Raw genomic sequence first — 24,697 nt, forward strand, 5'->3', positions numbered from 1 at the left:
CACAAGCATCAATAGAAGCACATTAGCCTTACTATTATAACTAACCTTATTTTAGGTGAAATTAACAATCCTCCAAAAATGTTGCCTGGTTTTAGCCACAACATGAGAGTTTAGATATACAACTGGGACCCTCAAGTTGTAATACACTTTTAAAAATCAATGAATAACATCTACGGTTTGCTTTTAAACTTGAACCAATTCCCAATCTCATGATCCCACTGTGTGCTGATTTGTTTCAGAATGAAACAAGGAAGGACAGGTTTCAAATCAAGGTACCAGCGCTTCCCCTCCCATGAGGAGAGGGCTACAATACCAAAGTGGGAGATGTCCAGCTTTGAGCAGAGGACTGGGGTAACCTGCCTTCAAGGTAAGAGCCTGCCCCTCCCTGCTGTCCTCTCCTTTCACCTCCTCCTCCACCTCCTCCATTTTAACAACACAGCTGCCTTAAAAACAATGTGTGGCCTCCTTAATCCAAACCATCATGATGCATTAACTGCTTTAGGATTAGTGTACTTAACACATCTGAGCTGAGATTATTCTTACAGTACACCGCCGTCTTTCCATTCTTCATTTTTGTATGTTTTCTTTTTTCTTTTTACCTAAATGGTAAATCACTGTTTGTAAATCAGGTGGACAGCTGCACAGAATCTGCAGAGGCTGCCTGTGACATTTACTCCCAGCTTGTGAACTGTACCATTAAAACCCTGGGGCTGATTTCCACAGCACGGCCCAACTTCATGTGATGTGTCTTAGTTAAGAGACTGCCTTTGCTTCATAAGAACATCTCAACACTTTTACTGCTGCCCTGTTTGTTTTAGCAAAGAGCTGAATTAGTCACATCATGTCCCGCCAGTTGTGTGTCAATCTGAAGACTGTAATAATCTACCTCACAACGAGTAACTGTACAGCGATATTAGTTTGGTAAAAATATCCCTGAGATGCTGAGTCAGGGAACAATCACCTGTATGACGCGCCGTTTGAATAATTCAGATCCACTCCGTGATAGGCTTTCAAAGATTTATTGTTATTAATTTGAAAGTCAGAAAAAACATTAAGAAACAAAATCCAGTGGCCTGAAAAATACTGCATAAAGGTGAACATGGATGTGGTGAAACTTGTGATGAAACTGCGATAAAACTTGCGACAAAATAACAGAAAATGCAAAAAAAAAAACTCCCCCCCTCTCTAGCCTCAGCCATGCAGGTGCACAGGTGTATAAATAGACTGATTATTGTCAGACCAACCCCCATCATGTCCTACATTATGTAATAGGTGAAAAAAAAAAAAAAATATATATATATATATATATATATATATATATATATATATAGTTTATCTGTCAGGGACAATGCAGCGCACATTATTACATACATAATTATCACAGTCAAAGCCATAATAATATGTGTAGATGTGTTGAATAAAAGGTTTCTATATATACAGTATATATATATAATTTTATTTTTTTAAAGAATGACATAGTGTGAGTTACACAATCATGCAGCAGATACATTGTATACTAATATAATAAAATATAATAAAAAAATTATATTAATAATAAAAAGTCCCTGTCCCCTATCGAGATTGATCATACGCCAGTAGACTACCCGTCCCTGAAGGTGCAACACCATGAAGTTGCTGAAGATGAGCAGCTGTCCTCATGTCTCCCCAGCAGGTCAATGTACTATTTTGGGAATTTTCTTGTTTTGCTTTTATTAGTCAGCACAGTAGAGAGTGGAGCAGAAATGAGAAGAGAAAGAAAGGGCAAATGATGTGCAAGTACAAGTACATGGTCAGTGTATCATATTCCTAGGCCACCAGGATGCTCCATGTTGTTTTACGTTGTGACTATCTTACAGATAGATATAGATTTTTGTGTACTTTGTACTTTGACCGACTGAATGTAATCACCATCCCAAGAACCACGCTGATTAGTTGTCTTTTCTTTTAAAAGGATCTGTTCCCATTCAGAAGTTCTGACTTCTCTTTCTGTCCTTGGGTGTCCTGTGTTGCAGACCAGTGCCATGGACTCAGGGAGCTGGCGCTGAGCTACCATCTCCTGAGTGATGAGCTCCTGCTTACCCGCTCCTCTGAAAAACCCATCCACTTAGAGTACCTACGCATTGCAGACACTTTCACACCATCAAAAGAACCAGCTGGGAGGCTTTGGTCCCCCAAGGTCAACATCATCATGTATTTTTTCCTTATATAAGGAGTTTGAGCCCTTCTTCTGCAAGGAGACTCCTGTCACCTACCTGTACTTGGCTGGGAAGTTACCAAAGAGATGCTGGGCCGTATCGGACTGAACTGTCCTTGGCCTTCAGCCCCTGGATGACCGCAGAAAAAGCTTGACTGCCATGGGGGTAAGCAAGTGTGAAGTGACCTGCAGTGGCTTTAAGGAGTTTGTTAAGATGTGCGGGGGCAGGCTGACTCAGCTGTCAATCATGGAGGATGTGTTGATGCCAGACAGCAGCAACAGCATGGAGCAGATTTACAGTGAGGTGTCCAAACACATGGGTAGCATGTGGTTCCCTGATATGATGCCCACCTGGTAGGCTGAGATGAAGCCAGAGTGGAGGGCTGCAGTGTGATGTGCTCATTTTGGACAGTAAGTAAGCAAGAGATCATTTCCCTGTCATCAGTGTTCTTGGCCAGCTTACTAGAAGGTGGGTAATTTCTAAAGCTGTAACTTCTATTTTTACCTAAATTTGATGTTAGACTGAAAATGTTTTCTCATTTAAAACATTGGCAGATTGATTTCTGTCTGGCTATCTTGTGAGCGCGCAGCTTTCTCTCTATGCATTGATATTGTGATGTGAAATCTTTGATTTGAAGGACAGTCTGAATTTACCGTCACTCACTGCAACCTTTCAACCATTGTGTGTCAAGGATGTGGATCTGCCATCTGCTGGTTGCTTATTTTAAAAGCATCACACTTCATCATTTATTCTGAACAGCATCTTCCACAATATCATCAGTGTATGTTGTTCAGTGAATTCCAAGTTTTATTTTGTGGTGAAATGTCGTTCTTTATCTTATTGCTATCCCTCTTCCCAGGATACAGTTTGAGAGGCAGAGACCCAATCTGGAGTCGGGGCATCCTGTTGTTGGTAGAGAGGGCACTAACAATAGTGGTACTAATGCAGTACAGGAGAGAACAAGAGTTTACAGTTGAGTCAGAGCAAGAGTTGCACCTTCATGTAAAACACAATGGGTATTTTGTAATCTTGTCTATTTATGTTTGTGTCAGTGGAGACTTTAATATTTCATCTTAAACTACAACGTTTTCAGTTGGTTATTTTTGGACATCCCTGTTGATCTAGGAGCACTGACTAAAACCGAGGAAGGTTTCCACACCCCTGGTTGTTAGAGTTTCATTTTTTACCATGATATCTTTTTTGTTTTACTGCATGGTACACATTTGTTTTGTGTGATAATATTTCTGGTGCATTAAACACAATAGTATCCAGTGTCATACTGTAACACATGTAAAGCTTTGCCTTGTATTTGTTAATTTGTCATATATCACATGTGTTTTTATGTGTGTAGCAGTGACAGGGTTGCTCAGGCTTGGAAGAAATCTGCCTCATTTTAACTGGTATATGCTGTATTTAAATCTCAATAAAAATATGTTTAATTAATTTAAATACTGCATGGATGTAATACCATCGAGCCTCATCTGTTTTTCTGACTTTGTCCCTTTTGACCTTTCTGCAGCTTTTACTTTTCAACACTAGAGAGCAGCAGTGATCTAACTGGAGGCAGTGGGACCTTATATAAGCAGAGCTGCTACTATATAATGAAGTATGCCAATGATAACTCAGCCCTTTTTACAAGTGGATTCGGCTTGTGCACACTCCATTTCCATAAAAAAGCATCAGACTTTGTAGCTTAGAAGCGTTTTCTTCGGATTCTTCTGAATTTACCTTTTGGCGTGTTTGATCTAGATGCTGCATCTGAAATAACATGACACACACACACACACACACACACACACACACACACACACACACACACACACACACACACATACACTTGGCATAAACTAAATTAGATTGTCCTTACGTGTGTTCACAGAAAATTTGACAGATATACAACAACTATCACAGGCCCAGCCTATAAACACATTCATTTGTCTTTAACGGCATATTACTGTAAATGGAAAATCTGTAAACAACACACATGTGTTTGCCTAAGTGACAGGATGACTTGTGACTGTTTAGGATATCTAGGTGAGAGGAATATATTAAACCAGCTAAGCATTTTGTTCTGGAAAAGTGCCACGTTTTGGAGGGGTGGGTGGCATGACTAATTGGGTTACCACTGTGCTCTGAAAACCCATCAGGAAAGTAACAGGCTTATGTGTTCACTATGGCAGCTTGTTATGAGGAGAGTAAGGAGAAGAGGGCCTACATACGTTTTGTCACTCATAAGCCCAATTGATGATTTGTCACATGTCAGAGAGGAAGAGTATTTCTTCCTGATTGCATTTATTGAATAAATAATCATCTTATTCCTTCAAGTTGCCAACAAATCTCAGTTTCTCATGTATGTAAAGGCCTCTGATAGTTTTCAGTGATGATGTTCATCCCACATGATATCGGAGGTGGCGGAAGAGTGGTGATGAATGTCCACAGTGGTCTCCAGGGTGGGAGAGGGTGGGGTAGACAGCCTGGAGGGTCTGACCTGCGCTATGCCCCTGAAGCTCCTCCACTCCTTCATGCACTGGTCCCTCGTGGAGGGGTCCAGTCGGTCCAGATGCCTGGCTTTCACGAGCGGGGAGGGGGCGATAGAGTTCCTTAGCACATGAAACATGTACCTGGGGGAGAGAGTGTGGTGGTGAGAAAGTAGGCCAGTGAAAAATATGCGGCCCTTTGATGTAAATCAGAGCATTCCCTCTAAATATCAGCGCTTTCAGACGCATCAGTAATGAGGCGGAAGACCGAGCCGTGGTGCAGATCATTTCCTGGACTTCACAATTAACATTATTTGATTACGAATCAGCTGAGACTGTCTATGTACCATAACGCACTGAGATCTTTTACTACGTAAAAGCAGCAATACCACAGTAAAAGTAAAAGTCATGAAGACTAGATAGATAGATAGATAGATAGATTTTCTTTATCATATGTTGTTTTGAGGAAAAACAGGCTCAGAGCAAACTTTTATTTTACATCCTCCTGACTGTTAATTACCTACTTCTACCAGGACAGCTGCATAATACAATAAGTGATAAGAATTTATAATCTGTTTCTTGTTTTAGTTATTGTAGATGTCAATGTAAAAAATTTTGACATCTCTCCATTTAAAAAAAATCATAAATTTAATTGTCCATAACAGGAGATAAAAGTAGCAAGAAAATTATGGAAATGGGAGGGATGGTCACAGTCTGCTGCTCTTCAGAGATATATACAATGGAGTAAAGCAGAAAGTATCCAAATAAGTACAATACAAAAAGCTACTGTGTAACAATGACGAGTGCACATTAAATTACTACCCCACCCGCTCTGCGTGACAGACACAAGGAGGATAACAGTGATGGTACCTGGGCAGCAGAGCCACCACAGTAGTGATGATGCAGAGAAGGTAGAACATGGGGTCGGCCATCTGTCTTTGGAGGATCCAGTACGGGTTGGATGGAGGGTTACAGGTGACGCAGATGGCACTGTAGGCAAGCGTCACAATGAAGTACAATGCCACACTGCCCAGCATGACTACCCAGTGAACCACCGTCTGCAAGACAGATGCATAAAACAGCAATTAGATATACCGATAACAACCCCATTTGTCAAAATATAGTTGTTAATGTAAATAATGTTACACATACATGCTACATTATATTAACATAGTATTACTATCATATTAGTTTCAAACACAGACATGACTGAAACTATTTCATGATAAGAGTTTGGGCTCACTGGGAGTATATACGTTGATAATATCTAGAAATATATATCCATCAGTTCAGCACTCACCCAGGCTTTGATCTCTATTGACAGATGCAGCAGTATGGTAAAAAAAGAAATTGTGTTCAAAGGAGTTCCAAAGGTAAAAACATCAATGTCTGAATCCCGATAAGCCTGGAGGGGAGAAAACACATAGTCAAATTTTAGGCAAAAAGTAGTAAACCAGTAAAATAACTCAATACAGTAACTCAGAGGAAGCACCATGACAGATGCAACTTTGCACAATGTTTAATGAAAAACAGAGAATTCAAATGTTTCTCTTACCAAGTATGGAATAAAGAAGCACACCAGGCTCTGATAGAAGGCATCGAGCATGGAAACCCAGAAAGTTGTAAATGTGTATTCCTAAACAAGCACACACAGAGATTTAAATACATAAATCAATAAAAGTATTTTGTGCATCAAGACCCAACTCTGTAAACACGTAGCTAGTATTGATTGGGGGTGTCACTGACCCCTGCACCCTGTCCGGTCCTGTACAGTTCAGGAACACCCAGCAGCATCTCTGCAGAAACGTCTTTGTCCATTATCCCAAACATGATTGGCGGTACAGAGGTGAAGAAGAGGTTGAAGAAAATCATCAGCCAGTAGTCGATCATGGCACTGCCAGAGAAACCGCAGAGGAACTGATGCCAGAACAGCAGGTTCACGTAGGCCTGAGGAACACATTAGAGTGTAGATGATTAGACGGGAAATCCAGGCAAGATGTTGATTCAGACAGCAGAGCATTCTAATGTAGATATACAGGACTCACCACATTCTTATAGAAGAAGTAAATGAGCATGTTGGCCAGTCGAGTGTAGCACCAGTGTCCGTGAACCAGGAGAAGTTTTTTCAGGTGTTTGAAGCGAGATATAGCAAAATCACTTGCCATGACCGCCTGCAGATGATATTGAGTTTTGGACAGTGAGAGTAGCAGAAGAAACAAACAAGATTTTCGAAGTTAATGACTTCAGTTCAGACCTGCATGCCCTCCTGACCGGATATCCCAATGCCGACATCAGCTGCTTGGATCATGCTGACATCATTTGCACCATCCCCTAAAACAACAGAGTGAAAATCAGTTTAACAACAGTAGCCTGTTAAAGAAGAAAATGTGTTAAAAGCCACTGACTTTGTGGGTCTTAATTGCAAAACACCCCATATTTTTGATATTTTGCCTGTAACATACACTACATCAATTTCTCAAGACCTGAATTAACTCAAATTCCCATCCCTATAGAACCTACTAAAGGGACTTGGTGTCTCAGCAGGACACACATTTAAAATATAAAGTCTGCCACGAAAAACAAACTTCAGCATCAGTCTATACAGCATATTTAGTCAATGATATGAATTTGTTTTTATTTAGGATAGATGAGGATCTCCACACTTTCAATGAATTTCTCAGGAGGTTCAATGACTCAGAACAGGATAAGATCCAGAGCCTTATAAGACCTGAAAGAATTACCTTTCTGTTCTTTCCTGCAACACTGTTTGCATTCTCTCACAAAACCATTTATTTCCCACACAGTGCTTGTTGTTTTCCTTCACAAAGGTCTTCTACACAGCAGACATTTTGACTTGGCAAAGCAGGAAAAGCACATGTGTTACAAATAACATTAAAGATGGCTCTGTTTCTATTTACGTGTCCCAGTAAGTCATGACAGTGAGACGGCATGAACGATACCAGGACCCTAAGCCTATATTGTATCCAAGAATTACAGTATCCCAGCAGTATGCAAAAGTAATCAAATTATAAATTTTTTGTTGAAAATTGGCGTTCAAAATAATACTCTCAGGGGCCCGCTATAATCTTAAAATGAAATCTAAGTAACATTTAGTGTGGTAATGAGCTCATACAAAAACTTGCAACACCAGATTTCTTTATCACTTTAGTTTTGTTTCTATTGTTTACGGTTATACAACAGCTCTCTTCTGTTTTTCATAGAAGTCAGATTAAAAGTCCCAGATAAATGTGTTTGGAATTACGTGACTAGCTCAAAAAAAGCTTCTTACCAACAGCAAGGGTCATGACGTTGAGTTGCTCCCTGACCACCGTCACCACTTTGCTCTTCTGTAAGGGCGTGACTCGACAGCAGAGCACGGTGCGGCAGCGCTTCGCCAGGTCCACGAAGCGCTTCTGCAGGTCTGACGACAGAGCCATGGTCAGAGTGCGTCCGTCGATCACCAGAGAGATGTTCTGGGTTGTGTCCACATTACGAGGGTCTTCGCTGTACCTCCTCACCTCTTCCAGTGTGCAGTCCAACATGGATGTGCACGCAAACTGGAAAACAACATCTGCTTATTTTGCTGATCCCATTGTTGTTTTCATTTTTATGAAGCGTTCCAAAAGAGAGCTGAAACACTTAGTTGTGGAAAAACAATCGGCAACTATTTTGATAACCAATTAAGTCATTTTCAAAAATGTTGAAACGTGCTAGTTGCAGCATCTCAAATGTGAAGATTTCCTGCTTTTCTTGGTGCTTATGTAATGTAAAATAAATAACTTTCGGTTTTTGATGGTTGCTCGGACAAAATAAATAATTTGAAGATGTCATCTTTAGTAGCCTATATTTTATACACACACATTTGTTTTCATGATGACCTAAAGAAAATACTAAATGATCACTTTTCCTACACAATTAAAACTAATATAATTAAAAAAACATAAAAACACAAAATTAAAGCGGATAAATTGAAACTTGGATGTGACATCTCTATAATCCAAACAAAAGGCACAATGCACAATTTAACAAGGCACACCATTAAAGGCAAGACTATTCCTCTGTGCTACAGTACAGAGTACAGATTATGGTAGTGCTGGTAAAAGAAACATCACTCTGTTGAGTCATGTTCATAATGTCTGACTATAAGCAATTACGAGGCTCTGGTCCCATCACACTCATCATTGTTGTCTGTAAATAACTCCAGCCTCTTAGCCAAAAGGAAAAGCGACAAGATGAAAACAAATTAGGTCACATCCTATTTTTATATCATCTATCTAATGCTGGTTAAATTCCATTAGGTGTGGTAGGGTGATGACTGTGGGAATGCATCCCTCAGGTGGTCATCAAGTTACAGTGGTTAAAAAAAAAAGAAGTTCATTACCAATATGAGCAAAGGGGTATTTCCCCTGAGGGTTGAATATTAGACTGGTAATTAGATATGAAAGCAGTAGATATTGTATTGGGGCTATCGCACATTCATCATCTATGACTAGTCCCTTCTGAGAGGTGCGCGGCAGTCCCTTTGTTCCAGAAAGCTCCCCTTGTAGCCGTTAGAGCCGACGGGTAATTTTGGTCTATTTGAGGCCGGGGATGATTAGACATGGTCAGGTTGTTATGAAGGGCTCATTCATGTGCTACCAGATCTTTAATGACCTCAGAGAAGCAGCGTCCACACCTGACACTTTCTCTTTCTCTGATGAAAATGTAAGGGTTTGACCTTTAGTTAAAATGTTAAAGTGGTTCAAAAGGTTTGGCCATTTAAATTGGAGGAAGAAAGCTCCCAGGTAAAACCTCCTGAACTTTCTGCTTGAAAAACACACAACTTGTCCTGAATGACCATCAACAAAAGTCAGTGCTGCCCTCGGAAACAAGCTGTATGTGATAATTATAAATGATGTAAAAAGCCGATGTTCAATAAGAGTTTGTTATGCCTATTAGCTCCTGATGCTCTAGGTATTTACTGTTTTTTTTACTTTTGATTCATTCATTTGAAACTTCATTCACCTTTTACTCAAAAATCAATGTTGTCAATCAATTGTGTTGTTTTCAAGCAAGTGTTACTAACACTAGTGTAACACTGTTATACTATCATTGCCTATTTTGGGAAATACAATTTTATTTCAACATCCGCCGTTTGTCTGTGTAATGTTTCTACGCTTGACACCAACCAATCAAGATCGTGAATCTATCACAGTAAAAAACACAACAATGCTTAGCTTAGCAGTTTTAAGCTATCTTATTTTCCAACATGTCACTTTAAGTACATCAACATTTTCATTGCATGTTTGATTTACCAACACAACTTCTAATTGTGGTGTAAGAAATGAATCAGAGACGTGCCACCATTTATCATTTCACATAAGCAGTAAAGCAAAGCAGCTCTGAGTCAAACAGCCAACCTTCAGTGAGGCAGACAGCGGCCTCCTCACCTTGTTTGCGCAGCTCATATTAATCACCAGGTCTTCCTCTTCCAGTAGCCTGCAGGCATAGCCAATGTTGACAGCTGTCTCAGTCTTGTCACCAGTCAGCACCCACACCTGGATCCCTGCCTCCCGCAGTGCCATGATGGTTTCTGGGACACTCTCCTGCAAACGGTCCTCAATGCCCGTCGCCCCTGCCGGAGAACACATATACAAAAATCAGGCATGATTTAAACACAGAGCTTATCACACAGATACACAGTGTTCATTATGAATGGTGTGCGTTGGGCTGATATGTATGTATCTATGATATGTAGTATGTTACCTAGCAGGGAGAGGTCTGTCTCTAGCTGCACAGCAGTGTCCATAACAAGCTCCTCTCTGTTGTCTATAGCAGCCAGAGCTCTCTGTCTGTTCACTGACCAGCTTTCATACGCCTTGTCACTCACAACCTGCAGCACACGCAGAAAAAAGATGAAACAGAGCTCCTCTATTTAAGAAAGTGACGCTGTTAAATAATAACATATCTGATTGTGCACCTTCTTTGTAAAGCAAAGTGTACGCAGCCCTTCTTTAGCATAGCAGTCAAGGTGATGCTGAGTATTTGCTGCTATATTCTTCTGCTTCCCACTCAGATGTTCTGAAAATAATATGACACAGATGTATTTAAATAGTTTAATTTTGAATTATGAAATGACCTAGGGTATCTCACTGTTGACTAGTAAATAATTTTTAAAAAAGGGCAATAATGTGTTTAAATGTACTTTCACCTGCACATACCTGCATACGGTGTACCGAGGAGCTCCATGATGGTGTGGTCTGCACCTTTAGTGTACAACACATACTCTTTGGTGATTGGATGTCGCACCAAAACAGACATTCTCTTCCTGTTGTAGTCAAAGGTCAAGGTGTCCAGCACCTCAAACACCAGGTCCTCCCCAGACGGGAGCCTCACTGTCACGCTGTCAGGGGTGCGGGCCAGCAGGGTGAAGCCATAAGCCTTGGCTGCATACACCAGGGCGGCCTCATCTGGACTCTCTGCCTCATAGCTCAGATTATCTGGGGTCATTGCAGACTTGTTGTCTGATGGAGCGTGGAGCAAACATGTATGGAGCTTATTGGTGTTTCCAGACCCCTCTATTTTTACAGGGGGCTTAACATGGTCTTCCTCTTCAACTGAGTCCTCTGAGATGGTGCGATTTTTCTTGGGCTTGTGCTGCCAGGAGGGAAAAATATGCTGAAGAGAGCCAGACTTTTTCACCAGGCTGGAAAAAGTATCCAGTGGGTTGCTTGCCTGATCAGAGCGTGAAAACCCACTCACCTGAAAAAGTGAAAGAAATTTCTATGTTATATAGTTTTTATTTAGCAGATTTTGTTCAAACACCCATATGGTGAGAACACAAAAACACTCCTTGTCATCCATTTCCACTCTGTTTCTTTTTGTGCTTTCATATTTTACTACAAACTCAAGGGAAAATCCACATATTTCTCCCATCTGCCAGACCTGAACATCACAGTCAAGAGCAGAGAGTACTAAAATTAATAAAGGCAACCCTGATTGCCCCTGCAAATCTCCCTTTACTATGTGGCTAATTTAGTGAGGACTCAGAATCATTACAACTGGGGCTTTAAAGATGAAGGAAAATTAGTACTGACCACCGATAAAAGAACAGAAACTTGCAGCTAAACAATTGAAGAGAACATTCAAAATTAAACTAAATCTTTGAGGTTAATAAGAAGACTTTAAACTTGATTGTTGTGTGTGCTTGTGATTAAATTATGAAGATTATGCGGCAATACTGCAGCCAAATGTCTGGACACCAGGTTTCTACATAACCTATATTCTATATTAAATAATGAATGAAACATTTAATAGATTCTCCACAATGATTTCTAGACGAAAAGTTTTGTAAGTTTGCATACTGGGAGTTTTAAGAGAACAAATCATTCGTCCATCTTTCCTCTCCTGCCTGTGTCCTCCATCTCTACATCCCATCCACGGTGGCAGTAAACGGAGCGCTCACCCTCTGTCTCCGAGCTGTTGCCATGGAAACCACCACAGTGTTGCAAATGGCGAGACCCAGAAAAAAGTCCAGGTACGGATCTATGTTCCGGCTGCTGCTGCTGCTCTCTGCCCTGCAAATTTGCTGAAGCAACTTCCTGTCTGGAATCACCTCAGCTTCCTGTTGGAGTAAAAATGTATCTGATAAATCATATTGATAAACTGTTTCTTGCTTACACTCAGCTTTCACTGTTTTGACATGACAGGATTGGAATAAGGTTTTTAGCTTTTAACATTTTCCTCCAGTTTTGTTTGCTCATGTACAAGGAAAGATTACAGGGACAAAGGGACAGAAGGATGGGAGGAAGTTTTCATTCATACAAACATTCAGCTCTGTTAGTATGACACAACATGGAAAACCAAAGACGGGCTCTGTGCTGCCTTGCTGGAAAAAACACAAGACTTTTTCGGTCTCAGCCTGTATCTCCAGGCTTCTGCTCTTTGCCCCTGTGGACAAAAATAGACACAAAGCTACTGTATATCAAGATGACGATGACTAATCTATAGTGCACGTTTACAGTTTATGTGACATCAGTGGTCTGTGCCAAATGGTGCCCAGCATGACCATATGTCTCTTCACAGACACAGGGGCAATTTTGAGCCAAAATGGATGTGTTTATCACCGACACCGCAGCTTGGCCATCTGCAGCGGAGACTGGGACCATGAGGCCTTTTGACACAAGGATGGGTGAGATTTGTCTTAACAAATGACCATTTGAGGTCTTTTGAGTGTGTATTTAGACACATTTAGTTCACATTTCTATATCTTAGCAACATGTATGATGTATACATTTATTTATAGAAGACACTTACTCAATTAGACAGCAAATAAAATGAAAAGAAGCAGAAAATACTTTAGCTTCAATATTATATACATTTTGTATACTCCTATAATAATGACCTAAACTGAATCCACCAAGTTATTACCCTTATTTTCTTTATCATAATAATCTTAAAATGGAATAAACTTTATTGTCCCAGTAAGGAAATTTGGTCTTGGGCACAGTGCTACTTTGTTGCTTCACATCAAACATCACAAGAACAACATCTTGAAACATTATCAGCCATGTGATAGACTAGCAACCTGTTGAGGATGTATCTAGTACAATGTATGCTGGAATAGGCTCCAGGTCCTCAACACCATGATAACTAGTTTAATAAATGGATGGATAGACAAAGTTACACTTTCATTCACAATACATGCATTCTCAATCATGCATACTTAATCATTCAATGATAGTGCAGAGTGGCAAGACGAGACGTCTCACTAGCCATCCCAGCTCCATACGCTGGGTTTGATTATAGTGGGCCAGTTCACACTATATAAATGCACTGTCCGTTTATTTGTGCTACCGATTATAACTGCAAGGACACTTGTTAATCAAGAAGAATGAGTCTAATTTGTAGGCCCCTCCGGGTGGCCTTGAGTCAACTACCTGACAGCTACGCCTCCTGCATGAGCAAACAAAATGCTGATGACCATTTCCCCATGGTGGCTTTATGTGACTCTGCATTATGATATCAAGACAGCCAAAACTCACAACCTGACCCTCTGAATTATGCGCCTTTTCTTCCTGACTGAGCGATCATCTTACCAGCAGACTGCTGAAGGCTGCATCGCTCTGGGCATTTCCTGTAACCTTACTCTTGCGTCGGTTGTCATGGTGATGCCACTTGTCTTCAGGGTTGGAGTCCTCAGTATCTAGGGACCATCCAATCCGTGGGGGTCGTGGCTGCTGGTTGAGGATGACCTCCTCTTCTGACACTGGTACATCAAGGACAGCTAGGCGGATGGCTGCAAATCCCAAAAAACATGTTGATACATACAGTATGAACTGTATATTATATGTACAATATGTCAGCTCATGTCATGTTTAAATGCCGAGCCCTTAACCAGGACTTTAATGACCTGGATTAGACAAAGGCTTTAACTAAAACCCTTCAATTAGCCAAAATAAATGAACTTTAGGATGCATTATATAGGAGGGAACTCAACTTCAGGATACATAGATCAGTAATACAATCAGACAGTATAGCAAATCAGATTGAACTTGGCAGCACAAATATGGAAGCAAAAAATGAATGTGTTAGTCTATGATTAGGACACAACACAATAAACAAGTGAAAAAGATAACATATATTGATAAGAGTCTCCAATCCTTTGTATCTTAACATGTAGTCTGTCTGATTACATTTCAACATAAAAAAGAATCTTGGATTCACAAGCGCAACACAGAGTAACACATGCATATCAAGATCATAGCATTGTCGTGATCTTAACTGCAATAGGCCTATATCATTACATTTGTTTGTCACGGAGGCGTGTGGGTAAAGCTATGCCACGACAACGATAATCCCGTTCATGTGAGTTTACTGTAGGAACTGCAGGATACAGCACTCAGCAAACACATGAACAATGATGCAATACAGTATGACAATAGTCATATAATATGAGCAATACAGGCAAATGTGATAACTTGCTATAAGATCAGGTTGTCCCGGTCACAGGTGGAGGGGGTTCTCTCAGACGTCCATGCACTTTGGGATGTGGAAAACAACTAAGAAAAGATTGGGGGCTGAACAGAGATATATGTGTCTGGGAGCCAATAGGAAGTAAATAAACCCAGTAAACTTAATGGCAATAGGTGGAATTTCTACCCAGGAAGTGCATTCCAACTGAGCAGCTGACAAACAGCTCAGAATCAAAGCACAGTATGTAATCTCACTACAGTCTAGGTGAGCGCCCTGTGAGACAGAACATTGGTGGACAGACAAAGGCTCTTACCACTAGTAGGATAAAAAGTATAGTTTGGCCAGGGGAAAGGCCATGTTGTTAGCCAAATTATATCAGCTTTACTTTGAGCTAGGATTAGCATGCTAACATTAGCATGTTCACATACAGCCTGTTATTGTAACATATATTGCTGCAATGTGTTGGGTTTTAAAAAGTTAAAACAATGCTTATGTTATGAAGACAATGTACTTTTGGATTAAATGTACTTTATGTACCTTGCAGCTAAATATAATCAACTAACTAGACATAATCAGCATTTAAGTGCCTACACCATCCCAAGCTTCTAAAGAATGGATCAGGTCATGTCTGTCAATTTGCATACTGGAGGAGACTTACTGTCCCCACAGGAAAGGTAACTGCTGTTCCTGCCTTTTGGGGAACCACTCCCTGCTGGACCAGACTTGATGAGAACAAAGGAAATGCATATCTCTGTAAACTTGAATAGAATTGGCACTACCATGATAAACGACCTTTGTCTGTGACCTGTAGTAAACCTGAATTCCGAGGTATGTCCTTATCCTGTGAGAGTTTTCATTCAAGGAAACACCCACAATTCCAAAGGAATATAATTCTGTAACAGAGATGATTTCGGGACTGTTTTTATGTGACTCCATCAAGGAGAAGCATGATCCAGTCCGCTGTAAGCTATAGTGTAACATTTTTTTTTTGTCTTGTCATTTTCATTCAATTCTGTTTCATTAAATCTTTTGTTTAATCTTCAATTGGACCAAGCCTCTTCTTCCTCCTCAGAAATCAACGATCACTTCTTTTAGATTTTCTTAACAAATGCTGCTACACTATGAACCACCCAGACCTCTCTGGTCGTCTGGGACACAGACCATTCTTTTTGATGCTGCCTTTCGTTAAATAATTGTTCAATAATTTCTTATACTGCACTGTAACTTTTATTCTATTTACTTTATCTGTTTTTATATTTTTAATTGTTTTTAAACTGCACTTTGAATTGCCCTGTTGCTGAAATGTGCTATACAAATAAAGCTGCCTTGCCTAACATGCTTTCAATTAGCATGCTAACAGGCCAGTGTGAGTATGCCAGTGTGTTACATGCTAATATTGGTATATGTCAGTGGTAACTTGCTATGTGCGATGTTGACATTAGTCAAAATGTTAAATTGAGTGCAATTCAATAATACATTTTTGTCAGGTTTCTTGTGATCAACTGTAGGAAAGTAGGTGGGTCCATCCAGACCTTTTTGTGTTAGGCTAATGACCAAAGTAAGGATTTATTGGTTGGTTACCAATCAGAAGGTGTTTCGATCCCAGGCCGCTGCAGTCTACATGTTGAAGTGTCCTTGGATGACCAAATTGCTGTGAATGTGCGTGAATGGCACCTTGTATGGTAGGCTCGGCCACCAGTGTATGAATGTGTGTGTGAATGGTACCTGTAGTGTAGAGCGCTTTGAGTGGTCGGTAAGACTAGAAAAGTGCTATATAAATGCAGTCCATTACGATGAAAAGCAATGTTGCAACTGCTCTTTTTGGTTAGAGAAAATGTCTCAATATGAAGGTTTACCATTCTCTTTGTGTGCATACTCAGTGCCCATGATGGAGCATCTGCGAAACACCATCTTGTTCTCAGTGAGGGTGCCAGTCTTGTCTGAAAAGATGTATTCAATCTGTCCCAGGTCTTCCATGATGTTCAGTGCCTTACACTGCACGCGGCTGTCCGTCCCTTCATCGTGCAGATCAATGTCATTAGTGATGAAGAAGATCTGACCAATCCTCACCAACTCAATGGAAACGTAGAGGGAGATAGGAATCAGGATCTGGAGAGAGGAGAGGAGAGGAGAGGAGAGGAGAGGAGAGGAGAGGAGAGGAGAGAGGGATGGGGTGGGGTGGTGTGGGGGAGAAAAATGAAATATAGACAAGAGAGACAGGGGAGAATGAGAAAAAAGTAATCAGAAAGAAAAGGACAAAATGGGATGATAAGTGCAAAAGACGAGTGAGGGAAAATGAAAAGACGAGGGTAAAGTGGACAACAGACAGTGTAAAGAGTAGATATTAGAGGAGAATGAGGAGAAAGGTGACAAGACAAGAGGAGAGTTTAAGAAAATTAAAAAATTAAGAAAAAACACATTAAAAACTCTCTTTCATACACACAATCAGAGTCATCCACCTGCAGCAGGATGATCATGGTGAAGAACATGTAGAAGCCAGACAGACTGGGACTGTCCAGGTGACCGTTGCCGTCGGGGACCAGGTAAGGGGGCACACCGGGCAGCGCCTGCAGCCATAAGAAGTGACCTGCATGTGTGAGGACAGGGGAATTAATCACACCGACTGTCGCGCAGGGGAGGAAAGCTATTTTTGGCACGACACCCTCCCCTATCTTCTCCCTCTTCTCCTGGTATGGGCCTGTGGTCAAAGTGACTGAGTTTTTTTTTATTGGAAATTAAACGTCCCCTCATGAATGTAAAATCATTTATCATGAACCAGTCTGTGTGGTGATGTTATGGGTAAGTTATGTAATTCATTACTGACCTAGTGCTCCGATGAGACACATGGTGAAGAGGAGAATGACGCAGAAGATGACGTCCGTGTTCAGCTTACGCTCTAGTTTGCTGCGCTTGTATCTTGGCCCTTTGTTGTTGAGCATCGCCTTGGTTTCATTGCCTTAAAGGGGGGATCAGAAGGTGTTGATTCAGTTACCAACAGGCAATCCATATCGTCATTGAACACCGAAGAAAATTGATTATACCTTACAACGTACTTATTCTGGGTCAGCTAATGCAAGGACAGAAAACAGGGCATTATGTCCTCTGTAATACTGTATTTCAGGGAATTTGGGGGTTTATTATTACGCACAATAAACACATTTTAAGACTTATTCTGATGTTTTAAACCATGCTAGCGGCATTGATCTAGGCATTGCAATGTCAGTCTGTTTTTGGTTTGGTCGGTCCACCACTTTGATGCAGACTGTAATATCTCAACAGCTATTAGATGAATTGCCATGCAACTTTGCACAGACATTCATGGCCCCTTGAGGATGAATCCTCCTGACTTTGATGATCCTCTGACGTGTCCTCTAACAACAACAGCAGGTCAAATGTTTCACTTATCCTGTGAAATAATTCAAAAGCTACTTGATGGGTTGCCACAACATTGTCCCAGATGGTGCATCATTGTAATAACTTGATCCTTTAAGTTTTTATATAGAGTCATTATCAGGTCAAAATAGTTTAAAAGTTGTCAAATACTTTTGTTTATGACTAAATACTTTCATTCCCATCAGCCTCAGCTGTCCTATGTGTTTAGTGCTAATTAGCAAATGTTAGCATGCTAACATGCCAAACTAAGATGGTGAACATGGTAAACATTGTTGTATACTGTAACTGTAACTGTAAACCTCTGCATGTTGCATGCTGGCATTAACATTTAGCTCACAAAAACCGCTGTGCCTAATTACAGCCTCACAGAGCTGCTAGCATGGCAGTTCACATTCATCCTAGTCTGGCTAAACTTGACAGTTATTAGGCAAAAAAATAAATAAAAAATCACATTCAAGGAATTTAGTTTTCTGCACCATAATTAAACACCTGCAGCACCTGATATGGCTAAATATGCAAAAGTACTTTCCATCACAATTTAATTTTATTTATTTTTTTACAGTTGGTTGGTAGTGAGTCAAACATTTGGGTGGTGTTGTGATGGGGAAATTTGGACTCAGGACCTCAGTACTTTTAAAGTCCTGCCTATGGCCCTGGACAAAAACGCTACAAGCTCAAGATCAAAGCAGTGAAGCAGCTGAGAAAATGGAGAATATACCTGCATATACCACAAAGCCAACAGCGTGGTCCGTGTTTCTCACTGTGCAGCCTCGCAGCAGCAGACTCTCTATTCCAGCGCCCACCTTCTCCTTATTAGGTTTCTCTCTGCAGCAGGAGAAAGTGAGGAACATCCTTTGTACTGTCAGATCCTGTTAGATATTCATTACTGGTTATGTATTCCCCATTAGCAATTCCCCTTGCTTTACAGTCCTAACTGGACAGCATGGGTAGACCATAGTGCAGCTGTAAGATCTGTGGTGCCCAAGGAAATCGATTATAGTCTATTACAGCCCCAATAATGTCTCTAGAAGCATCAGAAAGTGCAGCGAGTGGGTTGGAATTAGTTTTGCTCGGCTGCTCTGAAAGCCTAAAAGGATCTGTTTGGGGATACATGTGATCTATGTATTTGATACTCACACATAACACTTGAAATAATTCAGATTGTTGTTAGGCTTTTCGCACACCACGGCACTGTTGAAGCTTTCAGGTTCAAATTCAGGATCCTGGGAAATGAGAGGAGGTATAAAGTTACTGTGGTGTGAATGGAAACTTTTAAAATGTAACTCAACCTATACTTCCAGAGTGGCATAATGACATAATACACAGGAAAGACAATTGTGGTCCAAAAATATGTAATTAGGTATGTAACCCAACAGGTATGTGTTTTTTGTCTGTCATTACAGACTCACTGACATACATTAATGACCGCAGTTACCATAGATGTTCAGGAAATGTTACAGTTGTTCTGTTGATGGGTGTTGAATGTCAATCACAAGGAGGAGGAGAAAGGTGATGCAGCACAGAGGGCTTGGGTATAGAAACTCAAGAAAAAAAACATAACAGAGAAATGAAACCAAGAAGTACTCCTCACCGACATGCAGACACCAGACATCATCTTCCTCTGCTTTAGGTTGGTCTCTCCATCCAGGTTGGATGTCTCTATGTGACACACGCCGTTGGGGTCTGATGTATGCAGGAGCAGGAGGTCTGCAGGGACGATCTCATTGCAAACCACCTTCACAAAATCTCCCACTCGCACATCCTTCCAATGCCTCTTTATAAACTGTTGCTCTTTCCTGAAATCAGATGTCGGATAGCAAGTCATTAGAATTTTCTATTATTATATTTTATTTTATAATCCCCTGGGTGGCTTTTATATATATATCCATATCACATTTATTAACAATATTGGCGTAGTGGGTGTTTTGTATGTTTATGCAATCAAATGAAATATTGACTCACTCCTTATGGATAAAATAAATCACAGCAGCTGCTTAAGTCTGGGAATAAACAATACAACCAAATGAAAAATCAATGCTGTTGTTTTTGGAGAGCGGCCCAGATGTGTTTTGTGTGCTTTAGAATAAGGAAACTTTTACAGGTAGATACACTGCAGTACACATTTTGAGTCTATTCCCAGGGTTTGAGGCTTCCCAGGGAGTTTTATTGTTTAAACCTGCACGTCAAGCTGGCTAACCACCAGTGACAGAGAGCTGCAGGCATGCTGCCCTGCATGTAGGACCTGATTGGTTAGCTGCCACATAACACCACACCTCGACTCGAACAAAGACTTGAGGGGGGGAGGTATGTATTTTAGTATGTTGTGTTTTAATTATACTTAAAAGGTTGCACAAATATTCCCTTCTGTCAGAAAAGCTTTATGTTATGTACGCTTTCTATGTCAGGCAATGGAATTTCCAGTTTCCAGTTACGGAAAGTCCATTTCTCAAGTGTATTGTGTATTGTCACCTTCAGTACATTTAATCCTAGACGTGATCAGAAAGTTTTAAAATGTACGTCAGTGTTTGAAATTTTGGGATATACGCTTATTTACTTTCTTGCCGAGAGTTAGATGAGATGTTTGATAGTGGTATCAATGTTCTAATCTAACTCTCGGCCATAAATTAATGCATTTCCAAAAATGTCTTACTGTTGCCTTAAAGATCTCACATGCATTGCCAAACAATTGTTTATCTGTCTAGTCATCCAATTTTGTGGCTCTTGGGAATAAGGTGTGTGTGTGTGTGTGTGTGTGTGTGTGTGTGTGTGTGTGTGTGTGTGTGTGTGTGTGTGTGTGATAAAGCCTGCATAGCATTTAAAAACAATTCTTCAAAAATGAAGTGACACTTAAGACAGCCTGTTTGGTTTGATATGAGTGTGTAGATGAACTCTCAGGACTCTTAAACAACAGACAGGAACAGTCTGGGAGGTGTGGTGACTGGTTTAAATCTTCTGCAGTGAGCAGACGATAAAATTAGACATGTTAAACAATATAATAGGAGTTAGCAGTCAATCAGCATGATTAATAGCCCATGTGGAGCGCATGTGGATTGACAAGAGTTTGAGATAGCGAAGAAAGATAGAATGATGATAAGGCATGTCATGCTCAAACACACACACTTCACACCTCTGTGAAAACAACATGAGGTTGAAGGGTGATGGGAAATAAAGATGTGCATCTGAGAAGGTCTGATGAATTAAAGTATAAATCCCTCTCATCTGACAGCCTGCCATGTGGACTTTTAGCCATTTCAATGTGTGTTCCTTGTGCTGTCAGATGAATAAACTTTACCTAGATAGAGAAAAAGAGGAAGTATTTGGAAGCCTAAAATTTATTCTTGAGCTTCTTCTGGAGCCATTTGTACACTTCAAAGAAATCCCAGCCAATCGATGCTGTTCTAATCTTTACAAGCCCAAAATGGAGCTTTAGGATCTCCACCCAGCGAGCAATAAGAGACCCACGAGAGCACGCTCGCCATGACTCAACTGCTGTTTATCTGATTCCGTGAGGCGGAGACGACTAGTGTCTACTAACAGGCCCAGAGGGACTGGTGCGTTCTCCGAAGTGTCCGTACATCTGGGGTCTGCACTTCGGCCACCTGGATCCTAGCACCACACACACACACACACACACACACACACACACACACACACACACACACACACACACACACACACACACACACACACACACACACACACACACACACACACACACACACACACACACACAAGGATGCAGGCTTTTCCACAAGCTTAGGCTGCACTTCCCAACAGACTCTTCTTGGGAAATTTGAAAGCAAGCAAGTGCTGTTTAATGATAAACCCTTCTAGAGGTTTAAGGTGTAATTGGAGTTGCTTACAGGCTCACATCACATCCAGAGGAAATCCACATCCCCTCCTCCACCTCCCACTCTCAAAAATCACAGCAGCGAAAGGGTCAAAAATGACATTGTTTATCCGCCTTTGTGAATTATTCATTTTTCACCAGTAATAAAAAAAATACATAACCGCTAACCTTACTGTCTTTGCTGACGCAACACCCAGATGAGGATTTCATCAAATGTACTCAGTGCGATGGTGAGAGATATTGTTGTGAGGCTCTTCAAAAGAGGAATAATCTCCCACACATTTTCTATTTCTAAGTCAAAAATTCTCACGGGGTGCTGAAACGCAGAGGAGGTAAACAAACAAACACACAGCACACAATCACACAGATCTACACACACTCACACAGACATCAACATGCATGATATAAATCATAAGCACAGATGTGAAGGTGCCGGTAATGCACCATAAGTGTTTCCGCTTGCCACATCATGCATAAAAAGCATAACTGTGCTGTTTCTATATTTAGGACATGATTGTCTTTGAGTCAGTACCTGCTGTAGATGAAGCACGGCGTGTTGTTGAGCTTCCTGTCCGACTGGTACCTCCTGAAGTCCTCCAAGGCGTCCTTCAAGGCCGTCAGAGACAGGATGACACAGATGGGGATCAGAGCTACCCCAGGCTCGAAAGCACTCACTACAGGGACAAAGTTCAGAATAGCCAGGCCCACAAAGTAGATGTTGGCCAGACGGTGAAACTGCTCAAAGAGGTTCATGGGGATGAAGAGGAGGAGGGTGTATTTGGTGGTCTTGATGGCGTTGCCAGGGAAGTAGCAGTTGGGTTGCTTTGCCTTCTCAAGGCCCTCGTAAGGCAGATTGGATGCCAAGTTGCGGAGGTCCTTCTCCCGTGCTCTCTGACCTCTCAGAGCATCCCTCACCAGGGCCAAAGGGCTCCTCCATGTCATGGCTGCTCTGTCTGTTTTTCTTTAATTCTTCTCACAAACTTTTCCATCTCATCGTCTTAATATTTACAGATCCTATTAGTTAAAAGGTCTCCCTAGAACCATCCTCTCCTTGAATAAGTCTTTCTGGTTGTAGGACAGTATACCTAGTCCTCCTCTGAGTCCGCCCTTTGCATTAACAGGTCTGTTTGCATTCCTTGTAGTCTCACAGAGAGGGGAAATAAGGCAGCTGGTTACAGTCAGAAATGTAGCTGAGGGTGCTCCAGTGACTCAGCTGATTTTAGAGCTGTCAATAATCTGAATGATTGAAACAGTTTTCAACTCCTTGTTTGAATTCCTTCACACAGCAGAATTATGAGTCAATGGCCTGAAGAGTATAGTCTTTACCACCATTAATACTTTACACATTGATGTGGTCCTTGAAACTTACACACACACAAAAACTAATAAAAAAACACTAATAAGGAATGAATAACCAAAATGAGCAGCTGACAATCTAATATTTGCAGAGCAGAAAATTGGTGCAGTGGGTCATAAGGAGATTTGAACTGACAACACAACACCGAACAGAGCGCAACGACTGCTCGGGGCAAACATATATGAAGAGTCTGCAGAGTGTGAATGAACACAGCAGAGGGAACTTACACACCACATTCAGGACTATACAGATGGAGAATACAGTCAACAATGTTTAAAGACACTGAGAACCTCTTTATTGCTCTTAATTAGACTGAAGATAATAATGAGCATGATTCTTCAACGGTGCATGTAAGAAGATTGAGGTAAGATATCAGCTACAGAAGCCTGGAAGAGTTCCTGTTGATAGAAGACACAATTTAGTTGAGGGCTGAAAGTTGGATCATGATTATACATAATTAGGTGAATCAATCTGTTTACATGTATATGTGAGACTCTCACGTATGATGGACTACAACAAAGCAGCTTCTTGCACAGATGGCATGCATGTAGGATGCCTTCCACTTCCTCATGTTGACATATGTTGTCTTTTCCAGAGCAGGCTACAGCTGAAACTGTTTAAACAGGCCAAATTTACACTGGCTCACTCATTTATTGTACTTAAAACACAGCCATAATGCAACTATATGTAGCTGATTAGTATTTGATACACAGCGTACAGAGGCATTATTGGAAAATTGCCTCCAAATGGAGAAAGATGGACCGTTATTGTCTTTTTTTTTTTACATACTTTTTTATTGTGTTTTTTTATATTTAAAACATACAGAACATACAAATACAACTGAACAAGAACAAAAACCCTCTCCCTCCCCCCACCCTCTGCAGTCTCGAGGAAAACAAAAACAAACACCTTGACTTGTCACTTTCCTCTAATTCTTGTGATGCTGAGGTCATTAGGACTGCTACTTGTGCTGCTGTGTTTTTCCATAGGTCTATAGTCAATGACTTGGCTTGGTTAATCCTTGCTGTAGAGAGCTCAAGCATAACTATGTCCAAAAAAAACGCCAACCAAGCAAGGGGGGGGGGGGGCGCTGAGCTATCATTTTCTTGGTCGTGGTTGATCCAGCTAGCCAAAGTCCCCCAAGAAGGTGTAATTTAGAGTAGTCACTAAGTAACAAAACAATCGGGTCAATAGGAATTTGACATCCTATCACATCAGATATTATTGATGTTGTTTTATTCCAAAACTCATGCACCTGTTCACACTCCCAGACCATGTGCAGGAAAGTTCCAGTTTGTTCAGGTCGGCAGAACATGCAATAGGGAGTAGGAATGGCTTTAGAGACATAGCTCTTCTGAGGAGTCCAATATGTCCTATCTATGGCATATGTTGAAGTGGATCTGCTGGTGATTTGGGTTCTTGGAACAGTGGAAAATGGACCTCAAAGCTAGCTCTCAGGTCTTCAAAACTT

At 40.9% G+C, this 24,697-nt stretch overlaps 2 protein-coding genes across 2 annotated transcripts; one reads left to right on the forward strand and one right to left on the reverse strand.

The window, feature by feature from the left end:
• The first annotated feature begins 240 nt into the window (after positions 1–240).
• LOC114562427 (F-box/LRR-repeat protein 3) lies at positions 241–3,587 on the forward strand. Its single transcript, XM_075447438.1, is given in 9 exon segments — positions 241–351; positions 1,563–1,618; positions 1,620–1,672; positions 1,995–2,123; positions 2,126–2,165; positions 2,167–2,205; positions 2,207–2,256; positions 2,259–2,310; positions 2,312–3,587. Coding segments are annotated over 9 exon segments (771 nt in total). The 3' UTR covers positions 2,553–3,587.
• Positions 3,588–4,530: 943 nt separating this feature from the next.
• On the reverse strand, positions 4,531–22,811 carry atp10b (ATPase phospholipid transporting 10B). The gene is made up of 21 exons (XM_028588804.1): positions 22,402–22,811; positions 19,611–19,815; positions 19,157–19,242; positions 18,738–18,844; positions 17,451–17,582; positions 17,086–17,213; positions 16,483–16,735; positions 13,750–13,949; positions 12,117–12,275; positions 10,873–11,413; positions 10,632–10,732; positions 10,418–10,544; positions 10,102–10,286; positions 7,962–8,229; positions 6,927–7,003; positions 6,718–6,843; positions 6,419–6,619; positions 6,228–6,308; positions 5,973–6,077; positions 5,543–5,730; positions 4,531–4,816 (listed from the first exon to the last, which is right to left on the reverse strand). Exons 1-21 carry the CDS (start codon positions 22,809–22,811, stop codon positions 4,570–4,572), a joined length of 3,927 nt encoding a protein of 1,308 aa, XP_028444605.1. The 3' UTR covers positions 4,531–4,569.
• Positions 22,812–24,697: the final 1,886 nt, after the last annotated feature.

Source organism: Perca flavescens, chromosome 10, assembly GCF_004354835.1.
Source record: "Perca flavescens isolate YP-PL-M2 chromosome 10, PFLA_1.0, whole genome shotgun sequence".
In the NCBI taxonomy this organism is placed as follows: Eukaryota; Metazoa; Chordata; class Actinopteri; order Perciformes; family Percidae; genus Perca; species Perca flavescens.

What these genes read in the sequence shown, in the direction of transcription:
- atp10b (XM_028588804.1), bottom strand. Translation starts at nt 22,811, where the DNA reads ATGACATGGAGGAGCCCTTTGGCCCTGGTGAGGGATGCTCTGAGAGGT. An exon ending in AATTATTTCAAGTGTTATGT is followed by an intron (nt 18,845 to 19,156) that starts GTGAGTATCAAA and finishes CTCCTGCTGCAG; the next exon opens with AGAGAAACCTAATAAGGAGA. An exon ending in GGACCGGACAGGGTGCAGGG is followed by an intron (nt 6,309 to 6,418) that starts GTCAGTGACACC and finishes GTGCTTGTTTAG; the next exon opens with GAATACACATTTACAACTTT.